Source organism: Gobio gobio, assembly GCF_949357685.1.
Source record: "Gobio gobio genome assembly, chromosome: 4".
NCBI lineage: Eukaryota > Metazoa > Chordata > Actinopteri > Cypriniformes > Gobionidae > Gobio > Gobio gobio.
In genome coordinates, this window is record NC_137100.1 from 58,452,384 (window position 1) to 58,475,309 (window position 22,926).

Sequence of the window (22,926 nt, forward strand, 5' to 3'; positions counted from 1 at the left end):
TCAAAAGCACAAAATTTATTTAGATTGTGAAATATTATTACAATTCAAAGCAGCTGTTTTCTATTGTAATATATTTTTAGATTTAGTTTATTCTTTTTATGCAATCATCATTACTCCATATTCTAATATGCTAATTTGCAGCTCAAGAAACATTTATTATTATTATTATTATTATTATTATTATTATTATTATTATCAATGTTGAAAAAAGTTAAACTGCTTAATATCTGCTGATTAATATTTTTGTGGAAATTGTTATACATGTTTTCATGATTATTGATGAATGGATATTTCAAAAGAACAGCATTTATTTAAAATAGAAATTTTTTGTAATCATTTTTTGATCAATTTCATGCATCCTTGTTGAATACAAATATTAATTTATTTCTAAATAAATCTCGTTTGAGCTTTTGAACAGCAGTGTATATTTTTTGCTTTAATTTCCAATTCATTTATAATTATAATATCCTTCATAAATATTAACTTCATTCCAGTATAATTTATTCCAGTGAATATTTATTTTGTCAATATTGTATAAAAATGTACTGAAGGTATAACTACAAAAAAGCTGAAAATTTTCAATGTTATTGCCAATAATGGTGCATGTTGCCATCATTTATGGGGCAATTCATTTTATTATTATATTACTTTTCTAATTTTAGAAAAAATTGTTAAGAAAACAGTCCAGTCTTCAAGTTCAAATTTATGGGGCAATTAATTTTATTATTATATAAATTTTTAGAATTTTAGATTTTTTTTTAAAGAAAACAGTCCAGTCTTCAAGTTCAAATCTGACTTTGTAAGAGTGGACTCCTGTAGATGGTTCAATCTACAGGGTTGCCATTAGACTAAAAAACGTTATCAGAAAGATGGAAGAAAACTGTACATTTCTCGTCTATTTCCACCCACTGCAACTCATACCAACGACGGAGATAAGCGCAGTTACAATAGCAAAATATGTGGGAGAGCGTTGCTATAATGTGACTATATTGTATTGCAATAGGGAGCACTTCAAAGTCAATACTAAATCAAAACTAGTTAGCACAGTATTTGTAATAGAAAGGATTTAATGACAAAATCTGGTTATGGTTACACTTAAAATAGTTTCAAAATGGATAAATGAGATGATAAACTTATACCATTAATCTTACACAGCATGAATACAATGTTACCTGAGAGAGAGAGAAAGAGAGAGAGAGAGAGAGAGAGAGAGAGGGGGGGGAGAGAGAGTGGGGGGAGAGAGAAGAAGAGAGCAAAGACAAGAAGCCCAGATGACTTCAAGAGCCAGAGGAAAAGAGAAGAGAAAGAGCAATAGTTCCATCTGCTTTTATCTATTCCTTGACCATGTGACTGAAACCAAATGTATTCTTTTCAAACTGACCAATCAAACCAAACTCAAACCTGACACTCAAACCAAACTTCCCCCGCAAGGTGTGACCCACATGTGGCCTACAGGCCTCTCTATTGTCTTCCAGGTCGCCCTTCTGATAAGCAAATGGTGGGGGTGAAAACAGTAAAGCAAATCTCTTTGTTGGATTTCAAATATCAAATATCTTTGATTATTTTCAATTCCTTCAGTCCCCCCTTGGCACGTTTGGCCACATTCATACAATGTCCAGAGGTGACACAGTCAACAAAGACATGCTTTCAGTTGTGTAGATGTCATCTTCAGACTTGTCGTCCAGGCATGTTGGAAAAGCAGTGTGTCAGTCCTTACAGCCCTGCTTGAGAACTTCATCAAATGGTGTGGTGCAATCTCTTTGATCACTGATATGCAAAACGTCCATTGAATACCTCACACCTCAAGAACAGTCACTGAAGATGAGAACAAACGCTTGTCTCTCTTTCTGAGGCAGAACACAGGAGGTGAATTCGAGCAGCAGGAATCTGTAACAAATAGCCCAACAAACAGCAAAATAGCATACACTTTTGTCATTTGTCATTTGGTCATTGGCATTTGTCATTGGTCAGAAGTTTGATATGGTCAGATTAAAATATTCTCTGGCAATAAGCCTTTAAATCGATGTACTTAATAAAGTGGTCAAGGTTTAGAATAAAAAGATCTCACAAGCTCTTACATTATTTCTAGAAACATTTAAATAATCTGCATCATAACAAAACAACAATCACATTGTTGGGTTTACACCCCTCTTTCATTAAGAGTATCAGCAAAATATTGTGTAACCAAATACAGAAATTCAATTGAATTAATGTCCAAAACCATTGTTACATTGTAAAATGGACAAAATACAAAGACTCAGAACTCAAAATCAAAATCAACAAAATTCAAAATCAAATGCATTTTTACAATACACTGATAAAATATTTTTCACTAGGTAAGGATGAGAAATACCCTTTTGATATTTAACTTGGTGAGACAAATAATACCTGATTTAGTAAATCAAAAGAAAGAAACAAAACAAACAATAACTTGAAGAAATTCACAGTAGTAATACAGTCTAGATGTAAAGACATTTTGTGAGGCAGATGAAGATTTGACTTTGTGTGAAAATCAAATTTATGTGACTGAATTTAGCTGTGGCTATGTGTAAATCATGTCCAAACACTGGTGAGGAGGGTTAACAATTGTGATGCAAATTTAGCCCTGTTGTAAAACAGGCAGCCAGTATGTGAATGTGAGTATGAGATGTGACCTGGCTCAATTCCTCTCACACCAATGTTTTTGTTAAGGAGCATGATAAAATGCAAAGTTTGGAGTTCTTGAATCCTGCGCTGTGATGAAAACATTCTCATGGTTAATGCAATTGTAATTCACACTGTAGCCACATGGCAATTATATGCTCCTGTACTTGGTTTAACTGCAGCTATATCAGGAATAGCAGAGTTTCCAATTCGGAGACTAACAAATTCAACATAGACACACATGCAACTTGAAATTGCTGTACAATTCCAGTATTAAAGTTATTCCAATTTACACAAGATACATGGCCTAGAATGCACAGCATCTACAGCCTTTATCCTAAGTGTTTCATCACTTACAGTAAAGCAATCCTGTGTTTTAAAGAATAAACTTGACTAGTCTATGTGTATCTTGTAACACAAACAACCATACTGTGTAATCAATGCGCACAATGTGTTATACAATTACAAATTCGAAAATACAAACAGGATCATTGCAATCTGAAACTCCTTGCTAAGAGGCTGCTAACCCGCTCGCAAGTGAAGTTAATAGCTGAAGGCCTTGCATGAACACTGCAGTTAGCTCACTGAGAGTCTTACCTGCAAATGAGCGCTGATCTTTTCCCTTAGAAAGTAATTTCCTATTTTTCAGAAAATACGGAGGAGGCCGACCTCGACCCAGCGACCAGCATTTCAAATCGCCATGACCTGTTTTCTGACAGGATCTGCAAAACCTGTTCTCTTGGTCATGGATTTGTCTGCTATGTTCTTCTGGAGTATGAGGATAATGACCTTCTAATGCTTGCAAACCATGCGTTCTGGTACACGACACTGCGCTATTCCGTTGCTGCACCCGCTTAAGAACTGAAATAGGCACACTTTCTTGGGCCTTTTCTGAACTAAACGTTTCAGATTCATTAGAGCAAGTCACCTCATCTATGAAGTGAACATGCTTTTTAATCCCATCGCTGTTAAGCATTATGGGAGGCATGCGCTTTTTAGCATTTAGCTTAGCCTTGAGATCTGCAATGGTTTCTTTGTGCTTTTTACACTTTTCAGTCAGGACTAACTGCTCAGCTAGTAAGTTATCTAGCTGCGTTTGAAGATCTTGAATCTTTGCCTCAGACTTTTCTGCTTCTTCATTTTTAGAATCCACTTCTTTACATTTCGCATCTATACTTGAAAATAGATGTGTTGTCACATCACGTAGCCTTTTACAACTTATGAAGTTTAAAGCCTCAATTATTTCACCATGTTTTGATTTCTTTTGATGTCTGCCATTTAATTCCCAATATCTGAACATTTCATCATCTGAACTTTTAATTCCAATATACTCTTTCTTGAGTTTGGACAAGGTAGGCTCAACTTTTTCACTCCATAAAGCAAACAATATGTCACTAGAAATTTTCCCTTCCATCCCGAGGAGATTATCTGAGTATTCACTGATTGTACAGTAATGGGACTATTGAAGCTATTTAAAACCTTCTAAATTCTGTTTCATGCAATTCCTTCAACTATTAAACAATGAAAACAGACTTACCCAAAGAAGGTCAGCTTTAATCCATTCACAAGATCAACTGTGAAAAAATGTCCTCATTCTTACACAGATCAAAGTAAATTTCAGACAATTCACTGCAAGGGATCCCGGGTTTCGGCACCATCTGTAAGAGTGGACTCCTGTAGATGGTTCAATCTACAGGGTTGCCATTAGACTAAAAAACGTTATCAGAAAGATGGAAGAAAACTGTACATTTCTCGTCTATTTCCACCCACTGCAACTCATACCAACGACGGAGATAAGCGCAGTTACAATAGCAAAATATGTGGGAGAGCGTTGCTATAATGTGACTATATTGTATTGCAATAGGGAGCACTTCAAAGTCAATACTAAATCAAAACTAGTTAGCACAGTATTTGTAATAGAAAGGATTTAATGACAAAATCTGGTTATGGTTACACTTAAAATAGTTTCAAAATGGATAAATGAGATGATAAACTTATACCATTAATCTTACACAGCATGAATACAATGTTACCTGAGAGAGAGAGAAAGAGAGAGAGAGAGAGAGAGAGAGAGAGGGGGGGGAGAGAGAGTGGGGGGAGAGAGAAGAAGAGAGCAAAGACAAGAAGCCCAGATGACTTCAAGAGCCAGAGGAAAAGAGAAGAGAAAGAGCAATAGTTCCATCTGCTTTTATCTATTCCTTGACCATGTGACTGAAACCAAATGTATTCTTTTCAAACTGACCAATCAAACCAAACTCAAACCTGACACTCAAACCAAACTTCCCCCGCAAGGTGTGACCCACATGTGGCCTACAGGCCTCTCTATTGTCTTCCAGGTCGCCCTTCTGATAAGCAAATGGTGGGGGTGAAAACAGTAAAGCAAATCTCTTTGTTGGATTTCAAATATCAAATATCTTTGATTATTTTCAATTCCTTCAACTTCATTATGTTGTTGATTCAGTTTATGGCAGTTTTGAACTAGAGAAAACATGCATTTGTGTTATTGCCCTTTTTGACTTGTTGTGTGCTGTTTAAACTCCAAACCTCATGGATACTGAGCAAAAGTGTTCGTGTGACAACTAGCCCCACCCCCTGCGTTTTACCACTACTGGTCATGGTTTTGTAGATTTACCACAAAACATACTCTTATTACAAGAATTGCACTTATTGCTGAAGGTCACATTGGTGGAAAACCATACCAACTATTCGGTTTCCCCATGCCCAGATCTTTAACCACCAGGTTTCACAAAACCAGGTTTTACATCATCTCTCAATGAGGCTGTATGTCCCTCACAGGAAGCACACTCCTGCCCCCGTGCGGCAGTCCAAACATAGGCAGGGTTTCTGCTGTATGGAGACCCTGGACGGGGCCGAACTGCCTCATGTGAAACTGTTGGGCGAGTTTACGGGTCATGACGCGCAGGGCGAGAAACGAGGTCAACAGCTCGCCCAGGAGGAAGGCCAGATAGAGAGAGTGAACGGCCCGCTCCAGAGGAAGAATGAGGATGTCTTGATCAGTGATGAAGAAGAGGAGGATAGGCAGCTGGAAGAGGAAGGAGATCAGCCAAAATCCAGCTAACTCTGGAACCTAAAGAGAAGAATGAAGAAAGAAACGTAGGCGACATTTTAATACAACATTAACATTTCTTTTAGATTAGAACTTTATTTAGCCATGGACTCCATTTTATTTTTTTTATTTTGCCCTACAAAGGCAAAAGACCTTAACTCGCTAGAGTAAGGAACTGAGAAAAATGACTAAAGATTTTTAGTCCAGCCAAATGAAATATAGGCAGGACACTGGACATCTAACAATTACATGTTTTAGTAATGAAAATGATCTACATAAAAAAATCTTGAGCTCAAACTTGACTTTTGACCCCTATTTTGAAGTTACTGTACTTTGCCTTTGTGTTGTCTGGCCAAGGCAAATGGCAGTAACTTCCACATTATCAATATTTGGTTGCTGTTCACCATTTACACAATCATTATAGTAACACCTGTATAAAATCTAGTGACCATGGCATTTATTTTGGATGATTTACAATTGCTTTTTTATATGGAGCAGTTTGGTAGCCTATTCATTGGATAGCTGACTAACCTATTTATGCTATAGGCTGCTAGCAAGCTAAATTAAGTAGATTGCGATCTATTGAAAACTTTAACGATGCAAACTTTAATGGACAGTAAAACAACGGCAGAATACCGTAACTCCAGTCCGACACAGTAACTTCTAAACAACGGCTAAACGGCTTACAATTTTTTTTTATTATAAATGAATAGCAATTGTAATATATATATATATATATATATATATATATATATATATATATATATATATATATATATATATATATATATATATATATTATATATATATATATATATATATATATATATATATATATATATATATATATATATATATATATATATATATATATATTGCTTCATGGCTATGACATTTATCCTCAGTCCTAAGAAGTCTTACTTTTTGTAGTTCAACTGCCAGATATAAATACCTAGCAGTTGCAAAGTGTGAGTAAAATTTGCATTTAATCTCACGATTTTCTCACTTTTTGATGGTTTTATTTCTATTAAGCATAAGCAGTGTTCATATTAATTATTTATGTAATTTTGTGTGCATTACCTTCTCTTTGAGATTCCCAACGTAACCGAGATACACCCGCAACACCTCAAATATGCTAATCAGGACCATCCCTGTCACCAGCAGACACTGGTAATACACTGGCAGATAACAGAACTATGGAAATAGAGAAAGAAATGATATTCCTTGTTACTAAATATGACCTTAAAATATCCACAACCCTAGATTGACCTAAAAAAAGCTTATCCAAATATTATCACATAAGTATAGGTTTGCAGTGTTTTTAAGATCTTTCATGTCTTGACACTAGAAATGATAATTGCAGCAGCATCTCTTTGAATAGCCGAGCTATTAAAGGTACAATATATAACAGTAGCACTTGAACTTCAATGTGCAGTTCACAAAGGCAGACCATCACCATGGATACAGGAGCCTTATTAATGTTTGAAGACACTTTTATCTGGCAATGTTGCTAATGGCCAGTGATGTTCATGCATTCATTTTAACAATCACTTACCGAAAAGTCATTTAAAACTGAGATTGTTTTTGTCCCCAAATCTATTTGAAAGTGTTTTTAGTTATTTCAAAACTTGGTTGTTGTAAATGCATCTCAGGAATTATAATTTCTTAATTTCATAATTTCTTTCCTCAGCCTTCTGCATGTTTGTAGACATAGTGTTTTTGGTAACACCTTTAATGCATTAAATTACATAACAATGAGCAATATATTTTTACAGCATTTATAAACCTTTGTACAAAGCCCCTAAAGGGACACGGAGAAGGAAAAATTGTGTTCCCTGCCAGATCTTCTGCCAGACCGCCTTCCGTATTCAGCTTACGCAGAAAGTTAAACGGAGCTCAAAACGCTCGCTACGTTCTAGTTCAGTTACGGGTTTTTTCATAAGTTGAACACGGAAGCTAGATACTTTACTTGATAAAGTTTTAAATTATATTAATATTTTTCTTACACAAACCCATCGATTCGCTTTAGAAGGCCTTTATTAAACCTCCGGAGCCGTACAGAGTATGTTTTTGAGCTTCAAACTCAATGGACCCCGTCACTCCACCCGATCTCAGGGCAATTCATACATATTTTATGAGGTGGCTAATTCGGATGAATTTGTACGACCTCACGCGTACGAATTCGTATGATGTGGCTAAAACTTACGTATTTGACAAGTTGCCAAATTCGTATGAACTCGTACGAATTACCTACCTCAAACCTCGCCCCTAAACCTACCTGTCACTGGGGTTTAGACAAAACGTACAAATTTGTACGAATTAGCCACCTTGTAAAATACGTATGAATTGGTTGAGATAGCGTTGGTCACACCCATTATAAAGCTTGGAAGTGTCATGATATTTATTGATACTCCGATTGTTTTCATCAGAAAGAAGAAAGTCATATACCGTCCTTCGGATGAGACGTTAAACCGAGGTCCTGACTCTCTGTGGTCATTAAAAATCCCAGGATTACCTTCGATAAAGAGTAGGGGTGTAACCCCGGCATCCTGGCCAAATTTGCCCATTGGCCCCTCTCCATCATGGCCTCCTAATCATCCCCATATACAGATTGGCTTCATCACTCTGTCTCCTCTCCACCAATCAGCTGGTGTGTGGTGGGCGTTCTGGCGCAATATGGCTGCCGTCGCGTCATCCAGGTGGATGCTGCACATTGGTGGTGGTTGAGGAGATTCCCCCTTCTATATGTAAAGTGCTTTGAGTGCCTAGAAAAGCGCTATATAAATTTAACAAATTCTTATTATTATTATTATTATATACACCTAGCATGGCTTGAGGGTGAGTAAATCATGGGGTCATTTTGATTTTAAAGTGAACTACTCCTTTAACAGATACAAAAAATATTATTAAATGCTGAAATTAACTTTTTAAATGTTGTACAAGTACTGTTGATTGTTAGTTACCCAGTAGCAGCTTTTGCGCATGTTTCACTTGAAGTGGGCCTCGAAACAGAAGGGGACTCTGCTTGCGCTCGAGAAATGCCACCAAAATGAATAAAAGAAGCCCCCATGATCCTAGCCTGGTCCTACCAGACTCTCGTACATTTCATTTGTACATAGAGTCTGGCCACTCTCCATTGACAAGCGTTTACTTCCTTGAAGGCGGGTACTCTGTTGAAGTTTAAAACTATTGGATCTGCCCAGAGCCACTCTGGATCTGCCATAACCAATCGGTCGTGACGTATGTCATGCGCCGTTCGCCTTTATTTCTCACATGGAAGTCCGTAAAAATAAATGTGCAGCCACCTCAGTGATAAAACCATATGCTTGGTATGATAAGAATAAATGCTGCCGTAAATAACGGCCCAATTAAAATGTTTACATGCTTTTCTTCTTTTTATTTTTTGAGCGGTGATGAAATATATTGCTCTTGAGAATACTTGCCAGTATTTAAAGAAATACAAGTCTAGAAATGCATCCAAATTACAGCGAAGCGCAACCGCACGGTGCTCTGCAGTGGTCACACGACCTTGGTGTTTGTCTAAAACAGTAGGTGATTCGGCCGGGGATTTTTACGCGGGTGGTGGGAGAAGGACGGCAATAAAATCACTGACTGTAAACCCCTGTAAATGATGACAATACATTCCGACCGGACGCAAAAAAATTACCGGGGCTTCAGCCAACTCCTTCACCACTAACGAAGCGAGCTGGAAAAGCAAACTTTTCCCGGGACACATCATGGCCACCAAAAAAACTCAGCAAAGTTTGTTCTTGCTCCGGCTTTAACTTCTGTATATTCGGCAGCGGGGCCACAACGGAATAAATGGCTTTGCTCGCATCTTTTCTCCGCCGCCATTACTGAACCACAACTCAAACTAGCGCACAACATCAACGTCATCGTTCTCAGCCACTCCCTCTGTTCGCTGATTGGCCAGGCTACCATGATATGGTGCAAAAATGTCTCTGTATAAGTTATTGTTTTTAATATTTATAAGCAATACCACCTGAGCAAGAGTGATGTTCAAATCTGTTTAAATTAATGACTCACTCATAACTCATGGGCAGGGCTGTGTCCGAAATCGCCCCCTATACCCTTAAATAGGGAACTATTTAAAGGGACAGCAATTTGTAGTGGTGTCTGAAACCATAGTGGACATTACCGAGTGCACTCATTCAATCCCAATGCACCGCAATAACGAGTGTAAAGCCGATGTACACTCAACTGCTAGAGTACCCATAATGCACTGTGAGTGTCGTGCCAAATTAATTCCCGCGTCTCACCAGAACATGGCGCCCGCAGCTGAATCATCCATCCATCCATTTTCCAAACTGCTGGTCCAATGTGGCAAATTCCTTTTTAATTGATTATTATTGTTTATACATGCTAGGTTTCATGATAGATAAGTTCAAGATAAATCTTTTCATCTTACTGCCAGTTTAAGTTTCAAATGATTATTAAACAGAATTTATTTGTCCCTGAATAAATCAGCCATTTGAATGATTCAAAGACAGCGTTTGTACATGAAGTCACCTCACGAAACTAATTTCAGACAGACTTCTTAGGCAGTGAAACAGTTTAATGATCTACAGCAAAATAGAGAGAGCTTTGGTGAGAACTAAACAAATATTGAATTACTACATTAGTAATTTCTCGCTAGAAAAGAAATCAGATGTAGAAAATGTTAGTTAAAACCCTACATTTACACACAAATTGACCAGCAAACACAACTTTCGTACGCCATCCTTTTTTCCCAGCTCAACTGTCACAGAATGGAACGCACAGGATTGTGGGATATCAAAGGCATCGAAGGATACAAATATGCTGCCTTCAAAAAACGTTCAGATGAAGGTATCTCTGGAGACAGGAAGTGAAGCTTACATTAGATTCAGACGTGCCTTGGTGCCTTCCTGCCTTGAAATGTGTCCTCCGAAGGCAGCATTTTCCAGGTTTCGGACGCAGCCAATGAGTCACTCGTTAAGACAGATATCTGCCGCCACCTATTGGTGGTTGTAGTTTCATTTTTAAAAGTATCATTTTATTTTAGCTGAGAGAGTGAAGAAGAATGAATGCTGTGTTTGATTTTGGTTGTGAATGTAACAATAGTTCTGGTTAGATAGAATGTGTTTATAATAGACCTATTAAAAGTGAAGAATGTCATAACATTGTTAAATATAACAGATGATAAAGTAATCGCAGTCGCATTACATGAAGTAAGGATTTGATTATTGATGGTGGACAATAACTTTGTGATTAGCTACAGCATGAAAGCCTAACCTTTAAATGCAGCATCGTCACCTCAGAGATCCACCAGAAAGGGAAGAAGAACATGTTGAAGTACAGCAGCATCTGCAGCGGGAGATGAGACGAGACCTCAGCACACACTAGACAGCAAACCAGAAGCACCAGATCAACGCGTGTGGGAAGATATTCAATCAAAGATGTGTAACCGAATATAATTGCTTTTTTTAATTGTTCATTATCATTTTCTTTACCACCTGGGGTAACTTTTAAGCATAGTTAAGCATTTTAACACTTGTATTGAGAAGATAGAGATAATTCTGTAATTATGAATTATTGTGTTACTTTTTTATCATTAGCATCATGATTAGCATGCATGAAATTATTTTTTTTGTAGTAAGATTATTCAATGTATTTGACATAATAAAACTCACCACCCTGTTAAAAAGGTAAAAATAATATACAGTAATTTTGAGAAAATTTATTATTATTTAATTAAAAGGTGCATTTTGTTTCTACAGCATGGTGAAAAGAAAAGTAAATCAGTTTGTCAGTGCAACCACTTAGAAAAATTACATGAACCATGGTAAATGAGCAAAAGATAATCAAAAGGATTTATATTGCCTAATTTTCCTGTTTTTAACACTGTAAAAAATAAAAACGGAAAATATGTTCATTTTCTGCCAGGACATTATCCAGTAATTTTACGGAAATTTCCGTTAACCCTTAAAACACAAACTAATGCAATGTGTAATTTAAAATACAGGTAAAACACCTGTAAAAAAAAAAAAAACCACGCAAAATTCCTTCATATTTATACAGTACATTGTGCCCTATTTTTACAGACTTTTTTACAGTGTACATTTGACCTATTTTAAGTAAATTTTGTAAATTGTATTTTATACTACCAGTCAGAAGTTTGGAATAATTCAGATGTTTTAATAATTTTGAAAGTAATCTCTTATGCTCACCAAGGCTGCATCTATATGATCAGCACTGTTGTAAAATAATATTGTTATAAATGTTTTCTATTTTACAATATTTTAAAATGTAATTTATTCCTGTGATGCAAAGCCAACTTTTCAGCATCATTACTCGCTTCAGTGTCACATGATCCTTCAGAAATGTTTTTACTGTATTTTTGCAGCCTTGGAGACTTCTTGCAAAAACATTTAAGAAAAAATATTTATTACTTAAACTTTTAAGCACAGACAGCAGTGGAGTAAAGTATTTGAGTAAATGCAATCAATTACTGTACTTAAGTATCATTTTGGCTACTTTTAGTTGTACTTAGTATCAAAGATATGAGCAACTTTTACTCTCTTGACTACATTTATGAATAAGTGAATGTACTTTTTACTCCAATACATTTGTGATGACTAATGCAGTTACACATTACCTTTTGCATGGCACCTAACTTTTTCTGCTGTAGTTTGTTTCTTCTATAAAGAAGTGATATCGCCATCTAAGGGCATTGACGGTACTATATCTTGTGTGTTTTGTCAACAAGGAAGGCTACTTTACATGAATGCGAGTGCATTGGCAGGTAGTTTATGAATCGCAAGTGTTTGATTTATGTTAGGAGGACATGACTGCAGCCGGTGATGAGGCCGAAACCTGCACATCCAGTGCAAGAAGGCTTTGACTATTTAATTTTACTTAACTTTATTTTATTTATCTGCTATATAGACCTTTTTGAAGGATATTGGTTTACTTCTGGCCTTTTTTTTTCACTAGAGCTTATGAAACGGAGGCCAGAGTAGTCGCTGTGCCAGTAAACCTCACTCCTCTGATCTCAAGAGATGCTCTAGCGACTGAAGCTAGGGGTTGCAGCCTTTAGCCTCCTTGTTAGAGTGTCCGACTCTCATGCCGGCGGACCCGGGTTTGAGTCCTGCTTGGAGTGGGTGGTTCAAACAGGAGGGTGCCGTTGGTGCCGTGACCTCGATGGGAGTGAGGTTTAGGGGGGTGAGTGTAACAGAGGCCAGCTAGTAGTTGCTGTGCAAGTAAATCTCACTCCTCTGACTCTCAAGAGATGCTCTAGTGACTGACGCTATAGAGGTTGCAGCCTTTAGCGTCTGACTCTCATGCCGGCGGACCCGGGTTCGAGTCCCGCTTGGAGCGGGCGGTTCAAACAGGAGGGGTTACACTTTACTGAGACTTGAGTGTTTGTAGATGTTTAAGAGGCTGTTGTGTCGACCTTGATTTATTGCAATATATTGAGGTGTACAGTTTTATTTTGATTTTAGAAAATAATCATGATTTCTGACCTTACAAATCAATTGTTTCTTATTTCCACTGGTTTGTCTCTTGGATGTCAAGGACTAGTGCATCATTGAGTCCATAGTATGAGTAAAATACTTAAGTACTGTTCAAATCAGAGGCCTACTTTAAGACTTTTACTCAAGTTGTATTGGATTGGTGACTTGTTACTTGTAATGGAGACATTTTTGCTGAAAGTAATCTGTACTTTTACTCAAATATGGTTTTCAGGTAGGCCTACTCTGACAGAAAGGTTCCTGTTAAAACGCCAGTAATAGTCCACTTGTGCAATATGAAAAAAAACAAAAAACTACAATGTAAGAAATATGCATCCTCTAAAATCAGGCTGCAGAGTCCTTTGCATTTGGACGTCTCACCTTCATTATCCTGATACGGGTCCCTGAAGTCTCCACTATCTCGCGTCCTGTTATTGATAAACACTGACCCGCTGACATTAGCCAGACCCACTCTGAGGTTCTGAGGGATCGGTGTGTAAAACACAGGCATGGTGGAGACGACACGAAACGCTCATCCACTCAGTCCTGCACGCTTCTCCACTTTGGTTTGTGAGTCTTTCAAGAGCTAACCAGCTCCTAATCCAAGGAAACAGATGGAGTCTGACAGCAGATTAAGATGTCACCCTCACCATGGTAACCATAGTTAATACCTATTGTTACCACACAGCGAATTAAAATAGAAAAATAAATTAAATAAAAATACAATAATTTTCACTTGTTTTAAACACCTGTAGACCAACATAAAATATGAAGACTTGTTTTCACAAAATATTTGAATATCCTTTTGGCAAATTATTTCTCATTCTAACAAATGTAGCTAATGAAGTTTATGCTCAATACAAGATATAAATGTGTCAGTGGAATAAATGTAATGACAAAAATCGTTTTAGCCACCACTGTCAGTTGAAAATTAAAATAAGAATCTAAAAACGTTTTTTTATTTTTTATTAATAATATTAATGTGGGTTTATTTTGGAAGGAACTGGTTGTTGTTGTAAATGTTTCTAAGCTCTGTTTTGAACAGTCCACAATTTGAATAGCCTAATACAATTATAATTAATGAGTTTATTCTTTAAAAGCTCAGTTTGAAATGAGACTTTGTGAAACGAATGCACAATTCAAGGCTTCTCGTTTATTCTGACAGCTTCAACAACTTGTCACCTACTTTCTTTAATGGTCATATTTCGGTGGGTTTGTTCTGTAGGCTAATTGTGTTCCTTTGTGAAAATCATGTAGGCCTAGCTAGGCTCATGCATTTTTATGACAAAAGTACAAAACAATGACACACAAGCCAAAGTTGTAAGAAGTTTATTGTAAAATCTCTTTGATTAGGACAGTGGTGCGCCAAACTGCCTCCAGCCATCGGTGTGTCGGTCCAGAATCTGTTTCTGTTCCTGAACTTTGAGATCCTGGACGTCATTTACGGCAGGCTGCAGTACCGGCGCTGACCAGCGGGTGTCACAGTTCGTCCCGAGGCACTCTTAAAGGGAAATGTTTGAACTCCTCAGGGACCTCTTCGCCTTTCTGTGACCTCTTATAGAAACCCAGAGAATCCAGCAAGCTGCTGATCTCGTCTGCCTTCATCTTCTTCACCTTAACAATCTGAGGTAGGCACAAATTGTTGTCAGAGGAGTGAAAGATACCAAAGTTCCTGGCAAGACGTTTCACTGGGCGGCCATCTTTGAAAAGCCTCTCAGGCGGGCTATTTCAGTCACTCCTATCTCTTTGAATGGAGAAACATCCAATTCTCCAAAGCTGTTCACCAAGATTACGATTCAATTTCATATTTGAAATCACCAATAAAATCTGACAACTGTCTCACAAATTTTGTTTCTAAACGTTAAAATACTGACAAAATACTACATTTTCCAGGCTAGACCAGTCAAAGCTACGCTATGTATACGGTTTTCAGGCTAGGTTTACTCTAGTGCATTTTCGCTTGAAAAAGAATCACTTTTGCTATGGTTATGCCTTTTATTCTTGCTATGGAAACTTTTGGAAACTCTACAGCAGGCCCTGTTTTAGTTTGAAGACGGACCAAATTGGGGACTTTTTAAAAACAAAGATGGAGATCTTTTCTGAAACGCAGTGGAAATGCCAGTATGGACGAGAATCGTTTTAATTTTAAAACGAAAACGCACTAGTGTGGACTGTGGACACTAGCAAATTCTCTAACTGTAGCTGCAGTGATGCGATTGGCTCTTTTTTTAAGAAGGCGGGACTTATTCCGCCATATTGCATTGCACTTCCTTCCTTTAATACAAGTGCACCACCTTTGTATATCTAAACTCTTTGATGATAGGCTACTTGTACAATTTTATAATCATCATATTAATTTTTATAGCTTTATTATTTTATTTTTTCTAAACTTTATAGATAGTTTTTACATTTTTACTACTTTACATTTCTATAGTTTTACATAACACACACACACACACACACACACACACACACACACACACACACACACACACACACACACACACACACACACACACACACACACACACACACACACACACACACACACACACACACACACACACACACACACACACACACACACACACACACACACACATACATATACATACATACAGATATGTATGCTTTTTTGGTAATGTATATTCTTACATTTATTTTCCTTTAAAGGTCTTTAGAAGTGGAAAATATTTTTCCCCCTGAAATTTTCAAATAATGTGAGGAATTTGAAAATAAACACTGTATTTATAATTTGTACATTTCTTTTTTTCCCACACATTTTGTCAATTTTGTTGAGTTTTTTCTTCTTCTATGGAACACAAAAGGAGAAGGTAAAGAGAATAGTCATGCTGCTCTTTTACATTCAACAATCAAAAAAAGCAGACCGTGAAAAAACAAAAACACTGTCACATGTCATTGCTTCTGTTGTGACGGATTGTGACACTTGTTTGAATGAGTGAATAATTTGAAAAGGACGTGAAAGATGATCAACAAGTAACAAATACAGTAAATATCAGATATCTCCAGCATGTGTTCAGTGGAAAAAAATGACAATGCTTACACTTGCACGTAAAATAACATTGTTCTTACCTTCACTTCCTCGTCCTTATCGTTGTAGAAGATCAGCCGTGGGTTTTTATCCTCTCCTGAATCATACTCCAGGTTATGACTTTAAACAGCAGGTTAAGGTTAACGGCACCAGGCGAATGACCTCTGAGGCCATGAAGTGCATGACTCCGGCCTCTAAGTGTTTAAACATATGGCAGCACAGAAAACCGCACTGAGGGCCTGTAAAGATTTCATTAACACTCGCACTCCTGTCAAATGCTGTCTTACCAAAGCCATTTGTAAGAAATTTTAGACGCTCTATAAAAAGATAATGCACACCTACACGTACTCAACTGAAAACAGGAATTAGAAGAAAATGAGAGGTTTAATGTCAGGATACTACAATGCCCATCGCTCCATCAGGAAATTGTAGAGCTCTGGCATCTTCTTTATGGATCATCCCACTACACTGGGAGCCTGGGAGGGGAGTGAAGAGAGATTTAAAGAAAAAGAAAAAAGTGTTCTTTATGACATTATAGCATATACAGAATTTAATTTATTTAAGTGTCATGCTTATAGAGAATTTCTTCTCAATTATTAGAATATTTAATTAAACACAATCTACACTACTGCTCAAAAGTTTGGTGTCAGTAAGATTTTTTTTCTTTTAAAGGAATGAAATGAATACTTCTGTACAGCAAGGGCGTAGTAAATTGATTAAACGTGACTGTAAAGACATTCATAATGTTACAAAAGATTTCTATTTCAAATATATCATGTTCTTTTGAACTTTCTATTCATCAAAGAATCCTGGGGGGAAAAGTTGCACGGTTTCCTTAAAAGCAGCACAGCTGTTTTCAACATTTGTTAATAATAAGAAATATATATATATATATATAATATATATTTTAAATAGATTAACAGCTATTTTTAATAATAATAATATTTCACAATTTTACTGTATTTTTGATCAAACAAACAGCCTTGAGCAGCAGAAGAGACCTCATTCAAAAACATTAACTTTTTAAAAGCAGTGTGTGTGTGTGTGTGTTGATATTGGCCAAAATTATAACAATGAAGTGTATTTTACCATCATTAGCTTCTATGCTAATGTAGTTTGACGCGGCCTGTGCCACATCATTGGACCATGAAAGTGACTTTTTTAGAGCAAAACCCCTTGCACATCAGCTGTCAAACACTCACCAAAAGTTTTCCTCTGGCTATAACAATCTTTTCCTCCAAAGCACTGCTTTCTGAACCGTTTTCAGCACATCTTCCTGAGGCACACAGAGTCAGAAGGGCCGCCAGTGTGAGCCACATACTGCGGTTGGGATGGGAGACCTCGCCGTATCCAAAAAGATTGCGGTCCTTTAGTGATATGAGGGTTAGTTGAGTAGATATGGGTTCTCTGATGGGTGTCCCACGCCATGTGGCAAAGCCTGATTGGTCGATTTGTTGGATTTTGCTTCAGGGGAATGAAATAAAACCTTTGTATGGGGAAATGATTGATTATTTAAAGTCAACTAATTCATACCAAAATAACTTAAAGCTGTTATTTGTTCGATTAAAGTCAAATTTGTTGTATTTTAATGGTGTTTTTTTGTCAATATGAAGGAGTTGAGGCCACAGAGCCAGCTGCGTCTGTGTCAGATTCTCCCACGGTCTGCTGATGAATAACCAGCGAAGTCAGAACACAACAGCTGCTGTTTGAACAATGCTCTGATGAAGCGGCGTTAAAAGTTAGTCTTTAAATTCTTCTTTGAATTGATGGTGCTCCATTTTTTTTTGTTGTTGTTATTATTAACTAGTCTTTTTGAGGTGACACATTCTGTAGAATACATAACGAGGGATGATTCAGTGATCATTGTTACACACCTGGGAAAAAAAAAATCATATTTAATTTTTTTAAGTTAGTGAGGCTACATGTGGCTGTGTTGTACTATAATTCTTTCATATATTTCAGTGCTTATAGTTTTTTTTTTTTAAATCCTTCCTTACACAAAAAGTATGTGGTGTTAAAGCAACAGGTGGTAAAAACAAAGACATACGCATATGAACCTCTTTTTCTTCAATAAAAGGGCATTTTAGCTCACTTTTTAGAGAGCATATTGATGGTGTAAAACAGTGAATATTAAATATGAATAGTTATTAATAGATTCTTTATGAAATAAATATTGATAGAAAATTCTACATTTAAGCAACTTATAAGTGGAGCAGCGTTGTAAGTCATTTTATTATACAGCTTTTAATAATAATAATGTTTTATCATACAATTTGAATATAAATATCAAGTTAAAAAATAGTCACATCACGTATATAAAATATTTTAAAAGATACATTATATGTATGCATTATAAATGTGTGTGTGCGGGTATATATATAAGTATACTGTATATACAAATATATATCCATTGTTTGTTTATATATTGTTTGTTTTCTAAACGTATTATTTTTTATAATATTTAATATATACAGTCATGTGGAAATGTTAGGACACCCTATTGAATTCCATGATTTTCTGTATCAGGACATAATAAAAAAAATCATCTAGTGCTTGGCAGGTCTTACAATTTGGAAAATAAAACCTCAGATGAACAACAACACATGACATATTACACTGTCATTATTTCTTTTGCAAAAATAAAGTCAAGAGGTAAAAACCACGAGTGACAAAGTTAGGACATGCTATCATTCAATTGCCTGTAGATCTACTTTTAGCAGCAATAACTTGAAGTAATAATTTTCTGTCCTTCACATCATTCTGGAGGAATTTTAGTCCACTCTTTACAACACTGCTTCAGTTTGTTAAGGTTTGTGGGCATTTGTCACAGCTCTTGTCACAGCATTTTTGACTGGGCCATTGCAACACCTTCATTCTTTTCTTTTTCAGCCATTCTGTTGTAGATTTGCTGGTGATCTTCGGATCATTGTCCGGTTGCATGACCCAATTTCGGCCAAGCTTTAGCTGTTAGACAAATGGCCTCACATTTGACACTAGGGGAGTTCATGGTCGACTCAGTGACTGTGAGGTGCCCAGGTCCTGTGGCTACAATGCTTCCAGCATGCTTAACTTTTTGTATGAGGTGTTTGTGTTGCTATGCTGTGTTTGGTTTTCACCAAACTTGGCACTGTGCATTATGGCCAAACATCTCCACTTTGATCTCGTCTGTTCAAAGAACATTGTTCTAGAAGTCTTGAGGTTTGTTCAGATGCAACTTTGCACACCTAAGCCGTGCTGCCATGTTCTTTTTAGAGAGAAGCTTTCTGCTGGCAACCCTTCCAAAAATGTCATACTTGACCCATATTTTTCTAATTGTACTGTCATGAACTTTTATTTTCCAAATTAAGACCTGCAAAGGACCAGATTATTATTATTTTTTTTTTTTATTATGTCCTGATACAGAAAACCATTGAATTCAATAGGGTGTCCTAACACTTCCATATAATTTATGTATGTGTGACTTTTTAAAAATATTTTGATTTATAACTTTGTTTTATATTCAAATTGTATGATATAAGTTTTTACGCTGTACAATAAATTACTTATGACGCTTCTCCACTTATAAGTTGCTTTGGATAAAAGTAAGTAAACTGAGCTTTCCCATTTTTTTTTTTGCATAATTAGCTATATTTGAGATTAGCTTTTACTGATTATGGTTCAAGATTAACACCACATACATTTCTGCAGTACAATATATTAATTATTTGTAAATAATGACAATTTAATGAACAAACAATACTTGTTTCTTCTGTTGTTTTGAACTGAAAAAAAGAAATGTCCCGTGAGATTGAAATTAGTATATGGATTTGATTAAATTGTAAATATACTCAAGTTTGTTCTGTTAAATATTAATTATGTTTATATTCATTCCGTTTGATATTTTAACATTTAAAAAATATTTTTAATAACCAATCATGAAAGAAATAATCAAATACAACTCAATCAGTGCTGTTATCATAACTCTTTATTTTATTTTTTAATTTATGAAATGTGGACGTACGAGCACATCACAGAATAACACAGGATCAAGGCAGTGCATGCAACCTGTAATGTCAACTCACATCTGGTATAAGCCCCTTTTTCTGTGTATTTATATACAGTAGCAAACTATATACATACTCAAATGAATGACTTCTGTATGGGTATATTCTGTTTCAATGGACTTGCATAATACGATTCATTAAAGGGGGTGTGTGTTGATTTTAGGTCACCTATAGAGGGCGACCATGGTACAGGATGGACTTTTTGCTGTGTTTTGGGTAAAAGAGCTTCCAAAACTCTTGCCACAGACAATTATGTTTCCAACGAAAATAAACCATTCTCTATAGGAATGCAGCAATGAAACCATCATGGTCCATCATCCAAAGGCAGAGCTGGGGCCCCGTCTGTCTGTCTGTCTGTCTGTCTGTCTCTATAGCTGTGGCCAGACACTCATGTGTCAGATGACACAGTTGTCTCCCTCTGAAAAGACCCAGATTTCCTCCCTGGACCTGAAAATCACAATATCTGCAGGCAAGACATTAAGAGCAATGTAATTCTGCGAAGATGTGACTAAGCAATTGGTCTGAGACTTGAGCTTCAACAAGACTGTTGTCCTAAAGGATCGTTTTATGGCTTGAAACTTAATGGAGTTTTTAGACATTGTTATTAGATATTAGTAATGTTTTCAGATGTTCCTAAAATCCCTTAGGAGAAACAACAATGTATGTCAGTGATTGTTGACATACAGTAGGAGTATAGATCTATAAAAATTAATGTGAGCACAGCTCAGATCATTAATGACAAATGTTTGTGTTCATATTGAGATCTCTGACATTTCATTGTGAACTTTTGACTCCATTTCCCTGCAGAAAATCCATCATAGCTGGTCGGTGTTGGGGAAAGTTACTTCTAAAAGTAATGCATTGCAATATTGTGTTACTCCCTAAAAAGTAACTAATTGCATTACTAATGACTTTTTATGGAGAGTAATGTCACGTTACTTTTTATCACCTGGGCATACTCTTGTTTGTTTTTTAATAGCAAAATGAGAGTAAAGTTTTATTTTTTGGCAAATGTAAAGGTCCTTTCACACCAAAAGTGAAATGAGTAAAGCTTAATTTATACTTCTGAGTCGAGTGTACGCCGTAGCTACATCGTAGGCTTTGTGTTGCACGCGTAGCCTGCTACGACATACCCTGACATTTACCTCTCCAAAAATGTAGTGTGTCAATTCTACGCGGACCGCAAGCGCTGTGATTGGTCTGCCAGAACCCCTCCCTCCGGGGTACACATGATCCCTCTGCATGTGTAACTGCACGTCGACGCGGACAAGGACGCAGAAGTGTAAATGAAAATCGACACGTAGCCCATGGCGTAGAGGCTACGGTCAAATGGCACACTTCATGTGCACTTTCGGTCTTGTGGACTTACCATGGCCGCTGCGTGTCCGTTAAAGGATAGTTCACCCAAAAATGAATTTGACATTTATCTGCTTACCCCCAGGCCATCCAAGGTGTAGGTGTCTTTGTTTCTTCAGTAGAACTCAAATGGAGATTTTTAACTTCAACCGTTGCTGTGTGTCACTCATATAATGCTTGTCAATGGTGACTAAATCTATTAGGGTAAAAAAAACATGCACAGACAACTTCAAATTAATCCAGGCTCGTGACGACACATTAATGTCTTAAGACACGAAACGATCGGTTAGTGCGATAAACCGAACAGTATTTATATAATTTTTTTACCTCAAATACAACACCATGTCCAACAGCCGATCAGACCAGCCGATCAGACCAGACGATCTGGCGTAGTTTACGCAAACGCCAGAAGTGCTCTCGTGCTCGTATACGTCACTCATTGTTTACTGTATACGAGCGCGAGAGCACTTCTGGCGTTTGCGTAAACTGCGCCTGATCGTGTAGAGACCTCACACACAGGAAGTGATGTCTCTACTCTAGATCGTGTACATTGACCTTCTTTCCCGGAAGTGCTGCGCTTTCAGGGCTGTTGGACATGGTGTTGTATTTGAGGTAAAAAATTATATAAATACTGTTCGGTTTATCGCACAAACCGATCGTTTCGTGTCTTAAGACATTAATGTGTCGTCACGAGCCTGGATTAATTTGAAGTTGTCTGTGCATGTTTTTTTTACCCTAATAGATTTAGTCACCATTGACAAGCATTATACGAGTGACACACAGCAACGGTTGAAGTTAAAAATCTCCATTTGTGTTCTACTGACGAAACAAAGACACCTACACCTTGGATGGCCTGGGGGTAAACAGATAAATGTCAAATTTTAATTTTTGGGTAAACTATCCCTTTAAGTCCATGAGACCGCAGGGTGTCCCATTTGTCATTTTAGGTCTCAGAAGGGTGCTTGCGAGCGCCCCCTTTGAGGTCGATAAGCGGCCTGGATGCACACTTCTGCTGAGCCCACACTGGTGCCACACAGGGCCTAAATCAGCCTTAAAGGATTAGTTCACTTTTAAAAAAACTTTTGCTGATAATTTACTCACCCCCATGTCACCCTTATCTAGCAAAACGATCAGTTTCTGCAAGAAACCGAGCAGTATTTATGCTATTATTTTTCCTCTTGTCAGACGAACGTGATCATCTCTGAGCTCCGCCATAACTTCCGCTAAGTGAGGTCAAAATACGAGCTTGGTCATAGATATATCAATTGTAGA

The 22,926-nt window shown here is 36.9% G+C and overlaps 2 protein-coding genes across 6 annotated transcripts; both read right to left on the reverse strand.

Moving 5' to 3' along the window:
• Positions 1-505: 505 nt before the first annotated feature.
• Positions 506-13,775, reverse strand: LOC307124922 (transmembrane protein 17A). Of its 5 annotated transcripts, none has more exons than XR_013816311.1 (5): positions 13,585-13,766; positions 10,985-11,091; positions 6,791-6,904; positions 5,084-5,731; positions 506-795 (listed from the first exon to the last, which is right to left on the reverse strand). XR_013816311.1 is itself a non-coding variant. In XM_079814422.1 (4 exons), exons 1-4 carry the CDS (start codon positions 13,712-13,714, stop codon positions 5,414-5,416), a joined length of 669 nt encoding a protein of 222 aa, XP_079670548.1. In that variant the 5' UTR covers positions 13,715-13,772; the 3' UTR covers positions 1,053-5,413. The 5 variants fall into 5 exon arrangements, 3 of the variants coding, with proteins under 3 accessions (XP_079670548.1, XP_079670549.1, XP_079670550.1); XR_013816312.1 differs by having other exon boundaries at positions 762-795; positions 10,985-11,056; positions 13,585-13,775; XM_079814422.1 differs by lacking the exon at positions 506-795 and having other exon boundaries at positions 1,053-5,731; positions 13,585-13,772.
• Positions 13,776-14,682: 907 nt separating this feature from the next.
• selenoe (selenoprotein e) lies at positions 14,683-17,574 on the reverse strand (the record flags this gene model as incomplete). The annotated part of the gene is made up of 4 exons (XM_079815035.1): positions 14,683-14,826; positions 16,297-16,375; positions 16,655-16,731; positions 17,458-17,574. 4 exons carry the CDS (start codon positions 17,572-17,574, stop codon positions 14,683-14,685), a joined length of 417 nt encoding a protein of 138 aa, XP_079671161.1.
• Between the last annotated feature and the right edge of the window lie 5,352 nt (positions 17,575-22,926).